The sequence below is a fragment of the Phocoena phocoena genome, chromosome 11 (assembly GCF_963924675.1).
Source record: "Phocoena phocoena chromosome 11, mPhoPho1.1, whole genome shotgun sequence".
NCBI lineage: Eukaryota > Metazoa > Chordata > Mammalia > Artiodactyla > Phocoenidae > Phocoena > Phocoena phocoena.
In genome coordinates this window covers 36,616,376-36,639,690 of record NC_089229.1, presented here as the reverse complement: position 1 = coordinate 36,639,690, position 23,315 = coordinate 36,616,376, and the positions used below count along the sequence as shown (strand labels likewise).

The 23,315-nt window shown below is 35.4% G+C and overlaps 1 protein-coding gene across 1 annotated transcript in view; it reads left to right on the top strand.

Annotated features, from left to right (window-relative positions):
* METTL25 (methyltransferase like 25) overlaps positions 1 to 23,080 on the top strand; it is a 99,514-nt gene extending 76,434 nt beyond the window's left edge. Inside the window, exons 9-12 of the mRNA XM_065887783.1 lie at positions 8,764 to 8,857; positions 20,741 to 20,815; positions 21,380 to 21,451; positions 22,988 to 23,080. Of these exons, the coding sequence (XP_065743855.1) occupies positions 8,764 to 8,857; positions 20,741 to 20,815; positions 21,380 to 21,451; positions 22,988 to 23,080 (334 nt within the window). The remainder of the gene's footprint in view (positions 1 to 8,763; positions 8,858 to 20,740; positions 20,816 to 21,379; positions 21,452 to 22,987) is intronic.
* The last annotated feature ends 235 nt before the right edge of the window (positions 23,081 to 23,315 follow it).

Here is a 23,315-nt window from a genome sequence, read left to right as displayed (position 1 = left end):
GTGAAGCCATCTGGTCCTGGGCTTTTGCTTGTTGGAAGATTTTTAATCACAGTTTCAATTTCAGTGCTTGTGATTGGTATGTTCATATTTTCTATTTCTTCCTGATTCAGTCTTGGCAGGTTGTGCATTTCTAAGAATTTGTCCATTTCTTCCAGGTTGTCCGTTAGAAGTAAACTTTTTTCATGGACTTAAAAACTATAGCATTTTTACTCTATTGTAATTGTGAATTAGCATTTAACACTTATGTTAAAACTCAATAATTTACATAATTTTTAAAATGTTATAATTAGTCCTTATCTGGAAACTTTCTAAGGGAATAAAATGCCAAAGAAAACATTTAATGGGATGTGGGTTAAGAATCCTTTAGAACACTTCAAAAGGGAGCAGAGAAATTGATGTGTATACTTTACTTACTTTATTATTCTCTTTCATAATGAGTACTGTAAACAGCTGTAGAAGAAATACATAAATTTTGATGCCTGTAATTATGAATTAGTTTAACTTTCATTATGATTTTGCAGTGATCAAATAGGTATGTGAAAAACCAGATCATGAAAACTGGCTCACCAAATTAAAGCTACTTATTTAGTCCATAATGTGTGGTCAGATTCGCAGGTCTGTATCTTTTAAATTGAAGAGTATTTTGAAGATTTTTGTAACTTCCTTAAGTGATTGCCATTTTCAGCAAAATTTTATGTTAAGTCTTAAGAAATACTTAAAGGTCCTTTAAGTCTTTCAGTAGGTATTAGCATATAAAACACAATATAAATAACTTCATAAGTATTTTCTGATGATGGAGAAACTGAACTTTGATACTTTCTGTCCTTCATGTGCTTATTTTTATTTAATATATGTCTACTTTACCTTTTCCTATAATTTCCTAAACTAATGTTGCTTCTTTGGAAAATGCTACAAGGAAACCATGTTCTTACAATTGTATTTTGGGGAAAGCATGTGGGTGGTGTTGGATTCACTTGAGTAGAATTTTAATTAGATCTAGTGCATTCACTTTTATTAAAAGAAAGAATACTGATTCCTTTTTAGCATGCTAACCGTGCTTTATTCTGACAGAGGGCCCCCTTTTAATCTGTTCTTCAAGTCCCGTCATTTATCTTTCAGAAACAGTTATGTCACTTTTCTCACTTCAAAATGTTTGATAAGTTCTCTTCTTTATACTCAAAAACTAAAATATCCTTATTATGGCATTCAAGGCCATTTCTAAGGTGCCACTAATGTCCTTTCCAGACTAATTCACCACCCCATTCTTTCTTCTCTGCACCCCAAGCAGCTGCCCATGTACACTGTTTGTATACTGGATTATTCATCATTTCCATGCAATTATTTTTGGACCTCGTATGCTTCCTTGGAGCTCCTTTGCCTACCTGAAATATTCTTCTCCCCATTTCTGCATCTTTTCTTTCCCTGACCCCTGGCAGGTGAAATCCTAGGCATTCTTTAAAACCCAGTTTGGAAGACATCTCTGGTATCTTTCTCTTCTCCGCCTCACTCTCTCCTCCCATAGTACTTAATCTGGGATTCACGGATCTCATTGAATCTGAATGTACAATGAGTTGTTTGTGTCTGCTCCTCTGCCACCTGGTGAGCCCTGATGGCCAGTTTTCAGCTTTATTAATTGAAGTCGTCTATCATAGTGGTTAAGAGCACAGATTCTGAAAATCCTCTTTGGAACCATTTTCCCGTCCAACTACTATCCCATATCTGTTCTTTCCTTTACTGGAAAACTCGTTGAAAGTGCTGCCAATTTCTTTCCCATTTCACTTGAATTCCAGTCAGACCTTACTTCCATCACTCCATCAAACTCCCCTTTTCAGGGGCACTAATGACCCCATGTGGCTAAATCTCCTGGTCAGTTCTCAGTCCTCAACTTACTTAGCCTGCCATAAGTATTTCACACAATTTACCACTTTTTACTTTCATGTGCTAGAGAAAGTCCCTCATAAGATAGTCACCTTTTTCTTTTTTTTTTTCCAGTTTATTTTGCTGACTCCTCTTCCTCTTTCAGACCTCTCATTTTTGGAGTGGTTTTTTCTATCAGTTCCTACTACCTAGGTGATCTCATCGTGTCTCATGGCTTTCAGTACCATGTATATGCTGGTGAATCTCAAATCTAGAGTCCAGTTAATAACAAGCGTATTCTTCTAGTTGCTCAGGCCAGGATAACTTTGACCTCTCTCTCTCACACTGCCTGGATCCAGTCCTTCAACAATTTTATAGTCTGTCTAATTAAATATATCTAAAATTCTACCACTTCTTAACCATCCTCAGGGCCACCACCCTGGTCAAAGCCACCATCATCTCTCATGTAGATTATTGTAATAACCTCCTAATTGGTTTTCCTGCTTCTATTTTTGCCCCCTAGAGTCTAATCTCCACACAGTAGCCACAGTGATCCTGTTAATATTTTTAAGTGAGATCTTGCTCACTGTCTTCCCATGGTTTCTTATTCACTTGGAAATAAAGCTAATATTTTCACTATGACCTACAAAGCCTTATATGATGGAGCTACTCATTATCTCGCTGATCTCATTTCTACTATTTTCCCGTTTAATGTCTGTAATGCTTTCCTTGGTATTACTTGAAAATACCAGGAACACTTTCTACCCCAGAGCCTTGCCACATAACGTGTCCTCTGCCTGGAATGCTCCTCACCAGATATCCACATGGCTAGTTCACTCTCTTTCTTTAGTTCTTTACTCAAAATTATCATCTCTATGATATCCACCATCACTCCTCTCTAACATTTCTTATCTGCTTTCTCTCCTCTGTCATCAGCTTCTCATTAGTTCATATTGCCATACAGTTAGTCCCCTACATACGAACGAGTTCTGTTCCGAGAGTGTGTTTCTAAGTCCAATTTGTGCGTAATTGCAACAAAGTTAGGCTGAGTACCCAACTAACACAGTTGGCTATATAGTACTGTACTATATAATAGGCTTATAATACTTTCCACACAAATATACATAAAAAACAAACAAACACAAAAAGTAAAGAAAACATCTTACAGCACAGTACCTTGAAAAGCACAGTAGTACGGTACGACAGCTGGCATCCAGGGGCTGGCATCGCGTGAACAGGCAAGAAGAGTTACTGACTGGAGGAGGGAGAGGAGGTGGGAGATGGTAGAGCTGAAGGATTGTCAGCAATAGGAGACAGAGGGCAAGCTGCAATTTCACTCACGCCTGGCGTTGATGGCACAGGTTCTGGTTCCTCGCTGGATTCAATTCTATCTACCCTCTTGAAAAAATGATCCAGTGATGTCTGAGTAGTAGCTCTTTCTTTCTCATCCTAGAAGACATTATAGGAATGGATTGCATTCTGAACAGCTGATGCAACCTTTGTGTACCATTCTACATTCAGGTCCTGTGCCTCAGAAACGGTAACAGTGTGTCCTTAAATAAAGAAAATCCCCTTGCCGTTCCCTGTGACGTGAATGTCTTCAGTTCTTCAGTTACTTCTTCTTCCTTTTGTCACTCCACTCTCGATTATTTTCACCTTTGTTTCCATCATTATCGCTTGGCGCTTCTTAGCAGTACCAGCTACATCACCACTGCTTTTACACTTGCTTCTGGACATCCTGGGCTTGTAATAAAGATACTGTACTACTGTACTCTATACAGTACTGTATAGTAAAATACACAAAAGCACAACCACTTGTAGAGGATTCACGCACATGACAATGTACGCCAGACACATGAACTAACTTACGTGATTGGACAGGCAGACTCACGTTCAACTCTTTATCGTTTGGTCATGTGACAACCACCACGTAGTAGATAGTTTTAGGATATAGAATCAGAAAGAAGTTTTGTTTGGCGTGGGGATTTTGGTTTGCTTGCTTGGTTTTTTCAGACAGAGAAACTTGAGCATTTTCCGATGATAAGAGTAAAGACTCAGTGAGTAAAGAGAAGTTGAAGATACATCAGAGGAGGCAGAACAAGATGGCATCCAGATCCCTGATCTTAGGCATTTTCTTGCAGAAAGCAATTATATTAACTATATTAATTATATTAACTAATTAACAGAGAGAAGGATTTCTATTTATCTTCACACACGTCAGCAAAAATTAAGACTGCAGTGATTCTGTGATGTCATAATGTATAACTGTAAAAGGTAGACTCCAAATCTTTAGCGTTAAATAATGAGAAAAATGCAATAGGCACTTACTAAAAATTAAAATTAAAAATGGGATTGCCCCATATTCCATTTGTTAACGGTCCTATTCTTTGCTTTTACTTTCTATATAGGTAAGTTTTGAGATTTTTTTTGCACCTGTCTCTTTTTTCTCTTGTTTCTTAATTACTAGAATTGCAGTATTTACCCTTAAAACTATAGACCCTCCTAAAGTCTGATGAGTGAAATATTCTTTTTCTTGTAGCTGCAAAAGAGCAGACTGCATTCTACATCATAAACTCTCTTTACAGCTATTATTTTTAAGAAGGTTGATTTGTAAGACACCCAGACTTTAGAGATTAGTGCCATGTCCTGCAAAAGTAACCTTTTACCTCCTAAAGTTCTAAAAGCCTGATTCATTATACTAAATCTTGTGTTGCTTTGGTAATAACATTTAAATTGACGTTCTGTTTCCTGTAAAATATACTTTTTTTTTCTTAAACCAAAATGGACTTATTGGTACTTCCCTTCTCCTTCTATACCATGAAAGTAATAAAACCATTTTTTCTGAATTTTTTAACAATAGCTGTCTATTTTCAAATACAGTTTTACATAGAACCAAATAAATTTAATAAATTTTAGAAAAGGACTTATTTCTTACACAATTATCCTTTTCATATTTTATGGAAAATTGTAACCCTTTAAAGTACCTCTTTGGAGTCCTTAAGGAGAACAGTTTTAAAAAAAATTGTTGTAACCTATTTCTATATTTTACATGTTGGCCTAATTTTAGTATGTTACTTTTATAATTTTATCATTTATTTTATCAGTATTGCTGTTCGCAGTACTGTTGGAAACTGAGACATTTTGAAACTTAATTCCTCCTCTAAGAAAGCTTACCCTAGTCCATTCCAGCAGCTAAAGCACTCCCTACTCTGTGCTGTATTCTGAGCACCATCTTGTGCTTATCACATTGAATTATAGCATTTGTTCACCTGTCTTCCTTTATAAACTGTGGATGATTCTACCCCTAGAACCCAGCACAATAACAGGAAAATGACCTCCATTCACTGAGTGTTTGTCAGACACTGAGCCAAGCATGGTACATACATAGACTCTTATCTTCAACCTTCTACTGCTGAACAAGGAGAGGCAAAGAGAGGTTTTTAAGTGGTAAATATGTGGTAGAGCAAGGAATCAAACTTATTTCACTCTTGAGTTCACATGGAGTCTACCTACTTCTGTTTGTCTGTAACACAGATGTAGACATTCTTCATCTGCAGTTTAACAATATCAAGTATAAATCCTGTTGAAGAATTGTGCCAGAGTTAATATTTAATAGTAGTTAATATCCCAGACTCTGAAGCCAGACTTCCTGAATTCGAACTGTGGGCAGTTTACTTAACCTCTCTGTTCTTTAGTTTCACCATCTTTAAAATGGGGATAATAGTGGGACCTACCACATGGAGTAGTAGTAAGGATTAAATAAGTAAATGCAGCAAAGGACTTAGAGGTCCTGGCACATCGTAAACATGAAATAAATACTAACTGTTATTATTTTGTTTACATTGCACTATTCCTTATATATTTGTTCAGTAGTTCTCTCTATATGTATTTTAAATCACATTTGCTTATTTGTATAGTTAAGCCTGCCTTCCTAACTCTGCTTGATTAGCAAATAGATCTATTTACTGTATTAACGCATTTCATGTTATAGTCTGACTAGATGTTTTTGTTTCTACAAGCTGCAAGAGATATTTAATTATTTAATCCATTTATTGAGATCCTGCTATATTGGAGCATCTACGCTAGGCACAGGAGATATGGTCATGAGCAAAACAGGTGGAAACTCTGCTCTCCAGCTGCTCAGAGCAGTGATCTCAAACATATTTTTAAATTTCACATCTCTGTCAATAAACATTCTTGAGCATGCACCCCCAAAATGAATACTTAATTATTTGTAAGTGATATATGTGTCTTTCTACTAGTCTATTGTATAGATTTTTAAATAAACTGAAAAATTGAAAGTAAAAAGGTAAAGATAAATAGAAATTAAAATTCTAATATTCTCTTTCCCTTGGGGTGTGTTCACCCCTCTTTGGAGTCCACTGACTTAAAATAAAGACAGACACTCAGAGAAACAAAAAGGAGTAAGCATGTGAAGGAATAGTTCTCTGTGTCAGGAGCCTAACTTCATCTGGGAGGCCAGTGAAGACTTTCCTAAGGAAGCAACATTTAAGATAGGATCTGAAAGGATGAGTTTGGGATTCCCTAGGCAAAAAGATTAGGGGTGAAGTGTAACACAAATAGTGTTTATAGACAAAAGCATGGTGTGTTCAAGAAGCTAGAAAGACTGTCATTGTGAATGGAGAGGCAGTGTCCTAGGAGTGTTAGAGAGGTTGTCAGAATGGACCAGGTGGTACAAAGCTTATTATATACTATGTTAAGCATTTAGATCTTAATTCTAAGAGTCATGGGAAATTCTGGAGGAATTTAAGGAGAAGTAACATGATCAGATAATCACCTTTCTAGTTCTATTTGGATGATATTTTTCTCCCTTACTGGTTGCTGCTAAAAACAGGTCCAAAATAGTATACCTCAGCAAAGGATTTGAGGGCCAAGTCTTATGTAGCAAATTATTGCTGAATACACTAAAAGTAATCTAATAATCATGTTGTGAGATTTTGTAACTGAAAAGGGGTAGTATATTCTGAAAAGAAAAAGTAAGACGAGGGCAAATTAAAATTTTAAATGTTTCTCTTATTTTCAAGCAATCTGAAATACAAAACCCAGGAAACAAGTCAATACCACCTACACTTATACTGTCTACTGTCTTCAGCTTACAATGGTTAGCACTTTCCTGTGAGCTTCTCACTCTGGCTCTTTTAACTTTGTAATCGAAGAAAAATCCAAATGATAATTCCAATTATGATAAAAACAACAATCATGATAGCAAAAAAAACAACTCACATGGTGGCACAGTTCTGAGCACCTTACATGTGTTACCTAATTTCATCCTCACAGTGACTTTACAAAATTGGTACTATTAATATCCCGTTTTTATAAACAGGGAGCTAGTAGGTGATAGAGACAGACTGGAAGCTACACTCTTATCTACTGTGCTCTGCTTTCTCTCTTAAGCTACTCCATTAGGTGGTGATAGATGGTATAAAATAAGAACCAGGGGCTTCCCTGGTGGCGCAGTGGTTGAGAGTCCGCCTGCTGGTGCGGGGGACACGGGTTTGTGCCCCGGTCTGGGAGGATCCCGCATGCCGCGAAGCGGCTGGGCCCGTGGGCCATGGCTGCTGAGCTTGCGCGTCCGGAGCCTGTGCTCTGCAGCGGGAGAGACCACAACAGTGAGAGGCCCGCGTGCCGCAAAAAAAAAAAAAAAAAAAAAAAAAAGAACCAAAATCACTATCTCATGGGAAAGAATTTCTTGCCCCTCTGGATTAGAAAATAATAATAATAAAAGTTTAAAAACCTTTTAATATGAGGAGCAGGAAGTTAATATTAAATGGCTTTTTTTCTTTTTCTGGCTACACAGTTTATCATTTCAATATACTGTGATACATAAGATGTCCATATCGATTATATGATATCTCATATATAAATGTGTAAGATCTGAGAATTACACAAAAACTAATAAAAAATATTTCTGTTTCGTGGAACCTATACCTTTTCAAATGACTATTATTTCAAAGCAGTTTTCTGAGCAGGAAAGTGGTAAATGAAACTGCTCTTCTAACAAAATAGCATGACAATGTAGGCAGGAGTGAAGGGATAAACATCAGCTTTAATTAGGAAGTAGCTGTAATAATTAGGACATGAGGTAATAGCAAGTGTAATTAAAGTGACCATCTAGAAGTGGAGCTGAAGTTATATATTTGAGGTATATTTCAGTGGAAGAATTGGTAGAGCTTCATGTCTGACTAAGCATAGGGATTAATATTTATACTGCCAAGAGTAAATGAGCTTTTATTCATTGTTTTTGATACTTGGAGGTGGTTAATTTTTTATTCTCTTGATTTTTACATTATACTTAAATACAACCAAAATTGTGAGATGTGATAGTCCAGCATTGCATTATTTAAATTTAAAACCATCTCATATTTTGTTTATGCTGTAATGAAAATCTGCAGGGCATAAATGAGATCAAGTCAGACCCAACTCAGCAGCATATGGTGCTTTCCCAATGGCTGGCATTGAAGTTCTGTTTGCATGGCTGTTGGATGTCACCACTATTAGCAGGTGTTGCCATGAAATGTGCCCTGTAATGTTGAGCCAGTAAAGTGAAAATGTGCTTTGCAGCACAATGGAACCTTTCGGAATACCTATAGTTCCCTTTAAAAATGAGGCTTTTTTAATACTAAGTTTACAACTTCTTTCTCATAGTATTGTCTTCATAATAATGTCTTCCACTGTTGTATGTTGAAGGAATTCTCAAAAGCAGATCCCGAATATTTTTGTAATATGTAAACTAAAAGTGTTCACAAAAATATTACTACATTATTATCACATGTGGAGCTTGTGCCATATGCACAGAAGGTATTTAAAAATATTTCATGACTGAATTTAAAATCATCTATAATTTAAATTGGAAAAACTAAACAGTGACTTAATTTTGTTTTGCAGTGATCGGCATGTTGGTAAAATTTATTCCAAATCCTCTTCCTTTCTGGATTATGTCAGAAAGTCTCTAAAGAAGCTTGGATTAGATGAGTCCAAGGTCAGTATATGATTACCCATTGTTTTTATAAGAAACAAGAGAACTTCTATGGGGTTATGAATTGAGATAATACAAAATTATTTGCCCTCTACTTTTCTCTTATTCATGAAAAACATCTAAATTATATTGAAACCAAACTTCAGTTACCTTTATTCCAGTTCACCTTTTCTGTCAATATTATATGGATAGTTTGCTGTTGTACACCTCAAGAGTGAGTCCCCTTTCAGGTTTATTCAGGTAAAAATGTGCCAATTTTCAAATCAAAATAGACTTAGAAAGCAAGAGCAAATGGGAATTGTAAGTACATCAGGAGACGATGGTTTTAATTTTAAACTGCATGTATTTAAAGGCTGTATAATCCATTAAAATTAAAAATCTTAAATTCAAAAACACTTTGAATGGTAGAATCCTGAAAAGTGGTAATGTCATAGAAAGCCCAAGGTAATAATTGAGAACATATTGTTGAAGACACAAAAGGTAAGCTGATGGATTAGTGGTAATAAATAGTCTAACACTGAGAAAAAAATAACTGTCAACATGATTCAAATGAGTTATTAACTAAAATATTAAGTTGAATCTGGATCACTTTGGTATTTTGAATTGATTATAAATTGAAATAAAGAATAAAATAGTTGGTTAAGGAATGGTGATTAAGGTGGTTAAGGTTTCTTCTTGAAAGAGAAAAATTATACAGATATGGTTAAGTTATATCAAAGCCAGAGGGAATTATTATTTATTGTACCAGTTATCCATTTACTCCCCAGTTGCTTTATTACTTAAAGCAATTAGACTGGTACGAATAAGTTTCCTCCTCTGTAAAATAGCTCTGAAAAAGCATTTCTAATTCATAGGATTTAAGAAAAATTAAATGAGGTAATAGACATAAAATGCTGAATACAATGTACATAGTAAGTGCTAACTAAATAATACTAGTTTTTATGATTCTTATCTTTGTATATGTACTACTTATAATAATACAATTGATATGACTCCTATAAACATTTTTATTTAGTCACCAAAATGAAGATCCTTCTAGTCTTGCATAAATAAGAATAGACAGTGTTATCTTAGTTATTTTATTTCGTTTTTTTTTTAATATTTTTAATCAGACTGGTCTTCCTTCCAATTAGTCTTTCTTAATGCATATATTTACTTCATGTCTCAATTCCACGTCTTACATTTACTGTCAGGAACACAAACCTAAGCATAATTTTTATAAATACAGAGCTAAGTTTTTACTTAAACTAAAAATGTATTATCCTTTGTCAAAAACCAAACTGTAAAAATCCAGAAAGAGTGTTACTCATTTTTCGTGATGGCGTTCTCTTCCCAGCTTTGTCTCTAATAATAACCATAGTAAATGTTTCTTAATATGCTTATTATATTACTGATTAGAATATTAATAATAGCTAATATTTACTAAGCACTTACTATATTATAGTTATTATGCTAAAGACATCATAACATTATCGCATTTACTCTTCACTAAAAGAGTAAGATACTATTATTATTCCCAATGTAATGATCTAGAAAGAGGCTTACAAAAAGGCAAGTCATTTTCTCAGAGTTGAAGAGCAAGTGGCAGAGCTGGAACTTGAACGCAGATTCAACTTACATCAGAACCTCCACTGTCAACCACCACTGTACTGAGAAGTGAAATTAAAAACAAAAGGAAAAAGACTAATGTAGCTAAGTATCACCATAAAATATCAGTCTTAAATGATTACCTTTATTAGTTAGTAAAGACAATTAACAGTGCCCTGCTGATTTTTCTCTTAAAACTGTTTAAGTTCATTGAAAGATAAATATGTTGAATAAAATGGGTGAGGAAAAGAAAAGGAACAAGAAACCCAAGCTGGAAGGGGAGGAAAGTACGGAACCTAATAAGGCATTTCAAAGGTGGGGGGGTGAGAGGAAGCAAATAGATGAGTACGTGTTTTGAGGGGTTTTTTGTTTGTTTTTATGTTAAACAAGAGGAATTGAGAGTTGTGTCTGTCAGGCCAGAGTGGTTGGAAATAGGATAAGTTATTAAAACCAAGCTTATATTTCTGATATAATATAAAATCCTATTATTTTTCTCCCACATTATGAAATATCAGTGCTAAAATGAAGGTTTTGACCACAAACACAATAAGAAGAGATTTATGAATAGTTTTATTTAAAAAATGAAAATTAATTTTCACAAGATTCTAATTACTAAAAAGTATCAAAACCGCTTAAATTTAAAATATTAGATATACCAAAGTGTTTAAAAGATCTTTGACTAAATTTATAATCATTTATTAACAAACTTATATATAATTGAAAGTGTGGTGAATACCACTGATGTGTTTCTGATCTCTCAAAGCACATCTCTTCATATTCAAAACGATGTAAGCAAGTGAAGTGCCTAGAAACCTCCTAACATGTTCTGATACTTTCTTAGTCACAAGAAATCATGTAAACATGAGGAAAAACAACATTCCCAGACAAATCATCATTCCAAAGACCAGAACAGAACAGCATGTGCTGGATATATAAGTGGTTCATACACAGCTTAAAATATCAATCCATAAGTCCTGTAGTCAGCTGTGACAGACAGCATTGGACATTTTCTCTTAGAGCAGGATTTTGTCAAACTCAGCACATTTGGATAATTCTTTATTGTGGAGAACTATCCTGTGCGTTGGAGGATGTTTAACATCTTTGACCTCTACCCACTAGGTGTCCGCAGTAGCACCCTAATTGTAACAATCCAAAATAAATAAATTTTTTAAAAAATCTCCAGACATTGCTACAAATGTCCTGGGGGTCAAAATCACCCCCAGTTAAGATCTGCTGTCTTCAAGCATTTGTCATTTTAGTGATTCCATTAACATTCCCGTTATAGACCCCATATTATCTTAAAATGCCATGTTACACCAAGAAACATAGAGTGGGGAAATGGGGAAAAGCAGTGATTCTGTTCTTATATTTTGAAGACTTTTATCAAAATGATCCCCTCCTTGATTTTTAATTTTTCATAGCCTTAACCGTTTAAGGGTGATATTGTTTCACCCCTGCACAAGATACAGTTCTGTTTAAGAAGAGTGTTTAGGGCTTCCCTGGTGGCGCAGTGGTTGAGAGTCCGCCTGCCGATGCGGGGGACACGGGTTCGTGCCCCGGTCTGGGAAGATCCCACATGCCGCGGAGCGGCTGGGCCCGTGAGCCATGGCCGCTGAGCCTGCGCGTCCGGAGCCTGTCCTCCGCAACGGGAGAGGCCACAACAGTGAGAGGCCCGCGTAACGCATTAAAAAAAAAAAAAAAAAAAAAAAGAAGAGTGTTTAGATTTCACAGTAAAGCCAAGCCACTGGAAACAATAAATTGTGGCAGAACATCAGCTACCTTATATCAGCAAGTATACTGTTTATAATAGATGGACTACTTAGAATGACATTTTACAGTAATATTATTTGTAATTGAGTAAAGTTCAATTACTTCTTTGTAAAATATTTTAATACAACTTTGCAGTTGTCTAAAATAACAAAATCCTAGTGATTAGCTTTACCTAGACCTTAAAAAAATTAGGTATTTTTAAATTTTATCTTCTGTCCCAAACTTTGGCATCTCACCAAATTTCAGAAAACCTTTAAAATTGTATTCAAGGTTTCATATTCATGGTCCACAGCATTTTTTTCTTCTTTTGTATTAATTTTCTCTCTTTCTCCTCCCACATGCATGTACTGCACACACACGGATACATGAGCGTACACACACACACACACACACATCCGTAAATTTTTGAAGCATCAGATTTTAAAAGCAGCAAAACTACTATTGCTTGCTAGACAAAGAACGAGCTGGAGCATTTGTCCATAAGAAGGGGAAATAAAAGGATCTTATGTTCTAGAGCTTGCATGTATGTGTGTTTGTGTGCTGTATACATATGATGAATATTCAAATAAATATTACTCTCAGATATTGAGAATGAAATAGACAATAAAACTGGTGATTTAACGGGAGTGGGGTGTGTGCTGTTGAATGGACAAAGTTGAAAATCACTAAGATAGAACCTTAGTGGAAGGGATAGAGGATAACTCAGAAAATTATCCTTAAATATTTCTCCAAGGGCTTCCCTGGTGGCGCAGTGGTTGGGAGTCCGCCTGCCGGTGCAGGGGACATGGGTTCGTGCCCCGGTCCGGGAGGATCCCGCATGCTGCGGAGCGGCTGGGCCCGTGAGCCATGGCCACTGAGCCTGCGCGTCCGGAGCCTGTGCTCCGCAAAAAAAAAAAAAATATTTCTCCAAAACAGGCCAACAAAAGCAAAACTTTTGAGACCAAAATCATTTAGTTATTCACCAGCAAACATTTATTTTGAAGAATCTCCCATGTGCCAAGAAGAGTGGAAACTCTGGAGCTACAAAGATAATTAAGACATAACCCATGAGAAAAGAAAACAAGTAATTATAGCATGAACTTACAATGTTTGACATATAAGCATGTATGCTTGGAGTGACTCACTCTGCCTGTAAGATTTCTCAGCGGACATTGATGCCTTAGCTTGGTTTTGAAGGGTGCATAGGAGTTCATTAAGCAAACAAGGTGGGAAGGTAGGGAGCAGGGAATTTCAGGTGTGTGTGGTGGGGGGAATAGCTTGTACAAAACCACAGAGAGTAAGAAACATGATTCTGGACTCAGCACAGCTGGAGCATAAAGCAAGTAGAGGAGACAGTGGTGAGAGATGAGGCCAAAGGACTAGGCACACGTGGAGAGACCAAATAAGCTGAGCTTTGGACATTAGATCAAAGATTGATTAGTAGTAATCATAATCACTAGGTGGTTTCAATAGAAGTGGGAGGGCAACAAAAAATACAAGGAGCTCATAAACTTCCATGTAGTAATATTCAGTGGTTCCTCGGTATCCATGGGGAATTGGCCCCCCACTGATAACAAAACCCAAGGATGCTCAGGTCCCTTATATAAAATGGTATAGTACAGTCAGCCCTGTGTATCTGTGGGTTCCACATCTATGGATATGGAGGACTGACTGTATCCAGAAATGATCTACGTTATATGAGGTCATCTGACCCTAAAGAAACAGCGAATTCCTGATACAGTTTAAATATATATAGGAAGCCTGTCATCTTTGGTGATATGCAAAGAACATGTGCATTATTCCCATAAGTAAGTTCCTGCTGCTTTTTACAACCACTATAATAACACAGGCATACCTCAGACTGTGGGTTCAGTTCCAGAGCACCACAATAAAGTAAATATCGTAATAAAGCAAGTCACGTGAATTTTTTGGTTTCCCAGTGCAGATAGAAATTATGTTTACACTGTACTTTAGTCTATTATGTGTGCAATAGCATTATGTCTAAAAATATAATGTACATGCCTTAATAAAAAATATTTTATTGCTACCCTCTTGCACTGTTGGTGAGAATGTAAATTGATACAGCCACTATGGAGAACAGTATGGAGGGTCCTTAAAAAACTAAAAATAGAATTACCATATGACCCAGCAATCCCACTACTGGGCATATACCCAGAGAAAACCATAATTCAGAAAGACACATGCACCCCAATATTCACTGCAGCACTATTTACAATAGCCAGGACATGGAAGCAATCTAAGTGTCCACCAACAGATGAATGGATAAAGAAGATGTGGTACATATATACAATGGACTATTACTCAGCCATAAAAAGGAATGAAATTGGGTCATTTGTAGAGACGTGGATGAATCTAGAGACTGTCATACAAAGTGAAGTAAGTCAGAAAGAGAAAAACAAATATCGTATATTAGCGCATATATGTGGAACCTAGAAAATGGTACAGATGAACTGGTTTGCAGGGCAGAAATAGAGACACAGATGTAGAGAACAAACGTATGGGCACTAAGGCGGGAAAGTGGCGGGGGTGGTGGTGGGATGAATTGGGAGATTGGGATTGACATGTATACACTAGTATATATAAAATAGATAACTAATAAGAACCTGCTGTATAAAAAAATAAAATTCAAAAATTCAAAAAATAAATAAATATAAATACTTTATTGCTGAAAACTGCTGACCATCATCTGAGCCTTCAGCAAGTCCTAGTCTCTTTGCTGGTGCAGACTCTTGCCTCGATGTAGGTGGTGCTGACTGAGCAGGGTGGTGGCTGCTGAAGGCTGGGGTGGCAATTCCTTAAAATACGGCAACCATGAAGTTTGACCCACATATTGACCTTTCACATTTTCTCTGTAGCAGGCAATGCTGTTGGATAGCCCACAGCAGAACGTCTTTCAAAATTGGAGTCAATCCTCTCAGACTGCTGCTACTTTATAAACTAAGTTTATATAATATTCTAAATCCTTTTTTGTCATCTCAACAGTCTTCACAGCATCTTCACCAAGAGTAGATCCCATCTCAAGAAACCACTTTCTTTGCTCATCCATAAGAAGCAACTCCTCACCTGTGAAAGCTTTATCGTGAGGTTGCAGCAATTCAGTCACATCTTTAGGCTCCACTTCTAATTCTAGTTCTCTTGTTGTTTCTGCCACATCTGCAGTTACTTCCTCCACTGAATTTTTGAACCCCTCAAAGTCATCTATGAGAGTTGGAATCAGCTTCCTCCAAACTCCTGTTAATGTTGTTATTTTGACATCCTCCCATGAATCATGAATGTTCTTACATCTAGAATAGTGAATACTTTCCAGGATGTTTTCAATTTACTTTGCCCAGATCCATCAGATGAATCACTATTTATGGCAGCTATAGCCTTACAAAATGTATTTCTTAAATAAGACTTAAAGTCAAAATTACTGCTTGATCCATGGGCTGCAGAATGGATATTGTGTTAGCAGCATAAAAACAGCATTTTAATCTCATTGTGCATCTCCATGAGAGCTGTTGAGGTGCATTGCCAATGAGCCGTAATATTTTGAAAAGAATCTTTTTTTCTGAGCAATAGGTCTCAACAATAGTCTTAAAATATTCAGTGAACCATGTTGTAAACAGATGTGCTATCATCCAGACTTTGTTGTTCTATTTATAGAGCACAAGCAGAGTAGATTTAGCATAATTCTTAAGGGTCCTAGGATTTTTGGAATGGTAAATGAGGTCAGCTTCAACCCAAAGTCACCAGCTGTATTAGACCCTAACTGACAAAAGAGATTTCAGCCTATTCTTTGAAGCTTTGAAGCCAGGCATTGACTTCTCCTCTTTAGCTATGAAAGTCCTAAATGGCGTCTTCTTCCAATATAAGGCAGTTTCATCTACATTGAAAATCTGTTGTTTAATGTAGCCACCTTCTTTAATTATCTTAACTAGATCTTCTGGATAACTTACTATAGCTTCTACATCAGTACTTGCTGCTTCACCTTGCACTCTTATGTTACAGAGACAGGTTCTTTCCTTAAACATCATGAACCAACCTCTGCTAGCTTCAGATTTCTTCTGCAGCTTCCTCACCTCTCCCAGCCTTCATAGAATTGAAGAAAGTTAGGGCCCTGCTCTGGATTAGACTTTGGCTTAAGGGAGTGTTGTGGCTGGTTTGATCTTCTATCCAGACCACTACAACTTTCTCAGTATCAGCAATAAGACTTTTGTTTTCATATCATTCATATGTTCACTGGAGTAGCACTTTTAATTTCCTTTAAGAAGTTTTCCTTTGCATTCTCAATTTGGTACCACATCCACCTACCTTGAGTTCTAGCCAAGGGTATATCAGCAGCCTCAGTCCTACCATCTACTGGTGAAAATAAGGTCAATTGCTAACCTATCTTCTGATCAGGTAGCGTGTGGGGAGAATCTCTGAACGACTATGTATCTCTCATCCAATCATACGACCCATTCCCCATGAAGTTGAAGTCTGGTCCACCTTTGCGTACCTGGACCCCCTTATATAGATCTATAAAAAGATGATTTTAATAAATAAATGGAAGAGAAGAGAAAAATCTTCCATGGAAAAGAATTCTAAATAATTTATTTGGATATTGCACCCTCATTCCTTAAGCATAACTCCTCACTCCTTAAGTGTGGGCTGCAAGTTGTGACTTTCTTCCAAAGCATACAATGTGGAAAGGGGAAAAGGAGGAACATTACAGTGAAGAAACCTGACAAATACTATCTCAGCCAAGTACTCAAGGTCAATATCTACAGTGATAAATCATATGGATAGTATGTACCCTTAATATGATGTGAGGAATATCACACTTAATTCTGTAGTCTTCCTCTCAAAACCCATAGCCCCAGTCTAATTATGAGGAAAACATCTGACAAATCCCAGTGAAGGAACATCCTACACAATGCTTGACTCGTACTCCTCAATACTGTCAAGGTCATCAAAAACAAGGCAAGTCTTGTGAGTCAACTATACTCCAATAAAAAGAAAAAAGAAAAAAAAAAAAAGGCGAGTCTGAAAAACTGTCACAACCAATAGGACTAGATACAATGTAGTAAACTGGATGGGATCCTTGAACTGAAAAAAGACATTAGGTAAAAAGTGAGAAAATCCGAATGGAATGTAAACTTTAGCTAATAGTAATATATCATTATTGGTTCATTTACTATAACAAATAACTGTATTGTAAGGTGTTAATAATAGGGGAAACTGGATATAGGGTATATCTAAACTCTGTTATCTTCAAAATATCTTTAAATGTAAAACTTCTAAATTATGTTTATTTTTTAAAAATAATGTGAGCAAAGCTAATGTTTATTGAACCTTTGTGCCAAACATTGTGCTAAAAGCTTTGTTTATATTATCTCACTGAATGCTAAGGATGACTTTATGAAATGAATAGTTATCCTCATTTTATAGGTAAGGAAATTGAGACATAGGTTAAGTGGATGTCTTAAAGTTCAAATCTAGGAAATTGGGGAGGAAGGATTCCAATGCAGTCTGTCTAACTGTAGAGCCAATGCTCCTTTTTGTCATATCCATATAACTTATTAACAGACATTGAGCTCAAGAAGAATGCTTAGCATTTTTCTAAAACTAGCGTTCATCAGACAAATAAGACTACGAGGAAGAATAAAGAGAAAACTCTGTGCTTGCCAATAGACAAAATAAATGTACTTCTAAAGCAGATTGAAGAATTGAGGTTTGAAATAAAGGCAGAAGAAACTCAAGGAATGATGAATCTTACTGAAGCATTTAAAGAAGAGATGCTTATATCCAGAACTTTGATTCTTGAAACTTTTGCAGACAGGATGAAGTTGATCAAGCATTTGAAGTGTGTTGAATCATAGGACATATACTAACACAGGGGTCCCCAACCCTCGGGCTGAGGACCGGTATAGGTCTGCAGCCTGTTAGGAACTGGGCCGCACAGCAGGAGGTGAGCGGTGGACGAGCAAGCGAAGCTTCATCTGCCGCTCCCCATCGCTCCCCATCACTCACATTACCACCTAACCCATCGCTCCCATTACCGCCTGAACCACCCACCCCCCACCAACCCCCCTCCACATCCGTGGAAAAATTGCCTTCCCTGAAACCGGTCCAAAAAGGTTGGGGACTGCTGATCTAACAGCTGTATTGGAGTTAAAATGTCAAAAAAATTGTAAGAAAAGTAAGGGAGAAAACCTAAAGCTCCTCAATATGACTGCTCCTTCACTGTCTCTCACCCAGTTTCTCTTTAGGACTGGATATCTCCCTAAACCTAAATGACAGCTCACTGAGCTAGGGCCCTGTTATACAGCTCAACTAATATTAATCCCTTTTTCTGGAGTCTAGGAGATTGTTAGCAGGGAGCAATGGAATGCATGACCAAAACTCCCAGCTGCCATTCAATGTGCACTTCATCTTGTAAGTTCCCATGTATGTCCTTGCCTAAATATGATCTACACTCAGGCACTTCCTCAATTCTGACGCCTCCTTTATCTCTAGGATGCTTGCCCTATCTTGGCTCTTACTGGATTTAACACCCAATTATGTCATCTGTAAAATAAGACCATGAACATACATATGTTACAAATTGATATTAGAATTAAAAAAGTGTCTTCATAAAATTTCCATAGATTCTCTGATCTAATCTTATGAGACACATATTAATATAATTATATCCACCAAACTTTTGGTGTAAGAACAAGGCCATTTATTTTGTTTTGTTTTTTGCACACAGCTTTGCATATGGTTTTACTAGTTGGATTTCTACCTTAACGTCTGTCCATCAAACATACCTGTAATGCATAGTTTACAGTATCCAGCTTTGGATTACTCAAAGTAAAGCAAAAGACTTCCACTTTTTTTTTTTAATAGAAAAGTAAAGGTGATGTTCTCACCTTTTCTCTTCAAAATTACACAAAAGCAACAAATAAAAAGAGAAATAGAAACACAAACTCCTTTTTGACAAAATCAAAAAGCATATTAAATCTCAAACCATGTACATTATGAAGTACAGTGAAGGTAAAGAAGGATGCAGAAAGATGCCAAGAGAAATTGCCCAGGGTTACAGATCACCAACAAAACCAACAATATAGTTCTTTAAAGTAGCATATCCTGAGGAACAAAATCAACAATTCCTAGTTTGGAACAAATGCAGTTGATGACCAGGGTGGTGCTTCTCGGTTTGACATAAAGGGGAGACAGAATATTGGAGAACCCAAGGAGTCACATTGAAAAGCCATGTTTGTAGGAAGCAGTATGCTGATGAGGCAGGATTGAAAAAAGATTGTGAGTTCTGAGTTGTCCTGTAACTGCTGATCTCACATGACAGGACAGAAGTGAAGACTAAAGGCTATAATTAAACACATACACAATTTTTTTGAGAGGAGAGTTTTTGCTGGCTTGAAGTGCAGACTAGATCTAGTCCAATATACTCTACTGCAAAAATTTGGTCCAGGAGGTACTCATTTGATTCAAAGATGGGCAAAATTTTAAAAAGGGTTGGAGAGAAGGCCATAATCTGCTTGGGTTCTATACCAAAGGGGAGATCTTTTCTGGAAAGCTACACTAGAAATTGGATGAGACGAAGCTTTACTTGTCACTGTTACCTACCCTTTTGTATTTTTTGAATTCAAAAGAAATTTCATGTGATAGAAAAAGAATAGGGGCTTTGAAAAAATATTTAGATATTTTCAAGGAAATCTGAATACAAATCCTTTCAGATTTTGGACTCTTTTTATTCAGTCTTTCATTTGTTTTGACCACATATAATTTGACAGCAATTTCTTCTGGTGACGTTCCTTTATCAGGCCTTTCACAGAGGCATTCAACTTACAGAGAAACAGCTTTGCCTTTTGTATTTGTATCTCATTGGTTTTGTAATATTTATTCATGTCATATTATAATATAACTGGAATAACAAGTTTAAGAACAAATACAATTAATTCAGTAGGCATAAAGCTCAACTGGTGGGAACAGAAACATGTAAATGATCTAGAAAGTGGCCTACTAACCACAAAGGTTCAGTGTACTATGGGTGTCATATGTTTTAGAGAAAAAAACAGCAATGCTTGTTGATGAATTTGTTAAGTGGATGTTAGAAGAAATTACCTTAAATATGAATATATGTCCTTACTGTATTCCTTTTGCCTTTGAGTTATTCTTTAGGATATATAGTTTTAGATAGTTTTAGATATATTGTTTAAATTTTAATTTTGTTCAAGAACAAATTATTGAGCTCCTACCTACTGTACACCCCAAGCATAGAAACAAGTGAAAGTAAGTATTTCATCACTACTTGTTGAAATCAAACAAAGTTAATAGGCTGTTATTGGTGATTTTACTTAGGATATACTGAATAACCTATATTGGTACAGAAGATTTAAATGAAAGAATTTAGTTATATTGACTTGTTTCATGGATATCCTTAGAGCTCTTCAGACACCTAAGGTTGTTTTAAATTGTTATGTTTGTTTTACTTTAGGGTATGTTTGATTAGAAAAAAATATTTTTAACTGTTATTAAATTTATTATTGTTATTTTATCTTGAAGCTGCCAGAAAGAATTATAATGGACTACTACGAGAAGTACAAGCCTAGAATGAATGAGCTGGAGGCTTTTAATATGGTAAATCTAAGAATTTAACATATTAAATTGAATATGTTGCTAGACTTGAGTAGGATCCTATTAAATTTTTTTATGGGGCCAACCAATCTGTGTTGTTTTTCTCTTAATGTAGAAAAACCGTTTTGGATCATTTCCTATTTTAGAACTATATTAGGTGTCAGTAATGCAATAAAGAGAACACATGGTAGATTTCTCTTAAAGTGTATTATAAATGCATGGAAAGAAATTTTAGAGTCCTTTGAACACATATTGGTCTCAATGCAGTTATTTCACAAGCATTCCTTTTAATGAATTTCATTCTTAGTACCCCTTTAAAAGCTTTCTATCACATATGTATGATTGCTTTTGGATTCTATCCCAAAGTCACTCAAAGGACATTCTTTTCCTTTTACTATTAAATAAAAACTTTTGATCTCTGAAGTATTTATTTTCTGAAGATGTACAATGAGTATTGGAGATTTGGCCTTATATGAGTTTCTGTAGATACATTTTCTTAAACAAGTGTTAAGCTAGTATTTTTGTTTGTTTTAAAGTACCACTGTCCTATCTTATACTTTCTTTTAGTTGAAAGTTGTTCTGGCTCCTTGCATAGAGACATTGATTCTTCTGGATCGACTTTGCTACCTGAAAGAGCAGGTAAATTATGTTAACTTTAAATGCATAACAAATATATTTATTAAACCCAGTAATATGGATCTGCTTATAACTAGGATAACATTCTTTCACATAAAACTAGTAAGATAATTTTTCTCATTATATTTTCCAAGTCTAAATATTCTTTCCATCTCTTTTGAAACAAAAACATATGTACAACAGATGTTTCCAGCAAAGCTACTATAATAAAGTTTACATTCTTTTAATTTTATGGTAATTACTATACAGTAGACGATGCACACAAACCATCATGTATGACATATTGTATAGCTAAAATTAATAAAAGCAAGATGTAAAAGATATCATTTTTATGCTTCATTTTATAAGAATCACCTTTTAATTCACTTTTGAGTTTTTGGACATATGCACTCTGCAGTTTAGAAATTTCCTTCTCATCAGTGATAATTGCTTCTGTTTTTTTCAGTCTTATTTGTTTTATCTTTGTTGAATGACCAAAAAATATGATTTTTTGTTATCTTTGGGAAAAATGTGTTTTTCAGATTCTACTCTATGATCAAAATAATGTTTTTGAGCTCTTTAAAATTAAGCCCATTTGTGGATTCAGCCTTGTTTCCAGTATAAACTATTTTAATAATTTTGTTTTATCATATGGAGAGCTTTATTTCTTTTCAGCAAACTACTTGGAACAGATGAATTTTAATAATTGGTATTTTTATGGAGAAAGGCAATTTTTAAATATTTACATAATTATGTACTTTCCTGAGCTACTAACTAATTCAAAATCACTGGAATCTTTTGGTTCTCAACTTGTTAGTTCACAGAATCAGCCTTATTTTACTAGGTACTCATCATTTCCCTTTCAAAACAATTTCCAGTGACCTAAATAAAATAGGTATGCAAAACAGTATGCACCAAGTTTAACAGATTGGTAACAAAGTGATAGAAATCATATAATTGTTCATTTTGTTAATATTTTAAATAATATTTTACTATTATAAAAGTAATACACACTTATGTTAGAAAATTTAAAATGAAGAATATAAAAAAAATTAAAAGTAATTATCTCACCTTTCAGCATTAGCTATTAAATTATTGATATGTATTTTAGAGCTTCTAATATATGTTTGTTGCATGTATATGTATGAGCATATTATTTCTACTTTAAAATTGGAATAAATTGTAAATGCAGTTTTGCATCTAATTTGTTTCATTTGTTTTATTTAGAATTTTTCCATCTCATTAAATGTACTACAGAAGCTGAATAATGTTTCATCATATAATTTATTTAAGTAGTACCCAGTTGTCTCTAGCCACTTCCAGTTTTTCACAATTGCAGCAAGGAGTAGCCTTGTGGTTCACTCTCTATGCATATCTTTATTTCCTCAACATAAATTCCCGAAGGTGAATTTCTAAGTGTTAATTTTATTCAACAAAGAATAATTTTCTTTTATATAGTTTGTTTTTCATGTAGTTTTTATATTCCAGTATGTAGTCTAACATCTCTCATTTTTATCTTCAACAAGTAGTTGCCTATTTAAATCACTTACCAATTTGCAGGATGATATTGCGTGGTCTGCACTCGTGAAGTTGTTTGATCCTGTGAAATCTCCCAGATGTTATGCCATTATTGCACTGAAGAAGCAGCAGTGATTTCAATTGAAGCAAGGTATTAGATGTATCTGTTTGTGGAATCAATTGCTAATTTTGCTTTTCTAAACATTAATGCCATGTTACATAAATATTTGAAAAAATTGCTATATATTTTAAATAGGCAACAAAACAATAGCTAACAACAGAATGCCTTAATCCGTTTTCCATTGTCAAAGCATACATTAAGTTTAAAAAAATCAAGAACTCATGAAAATATTATAAAAGGATTTGACCT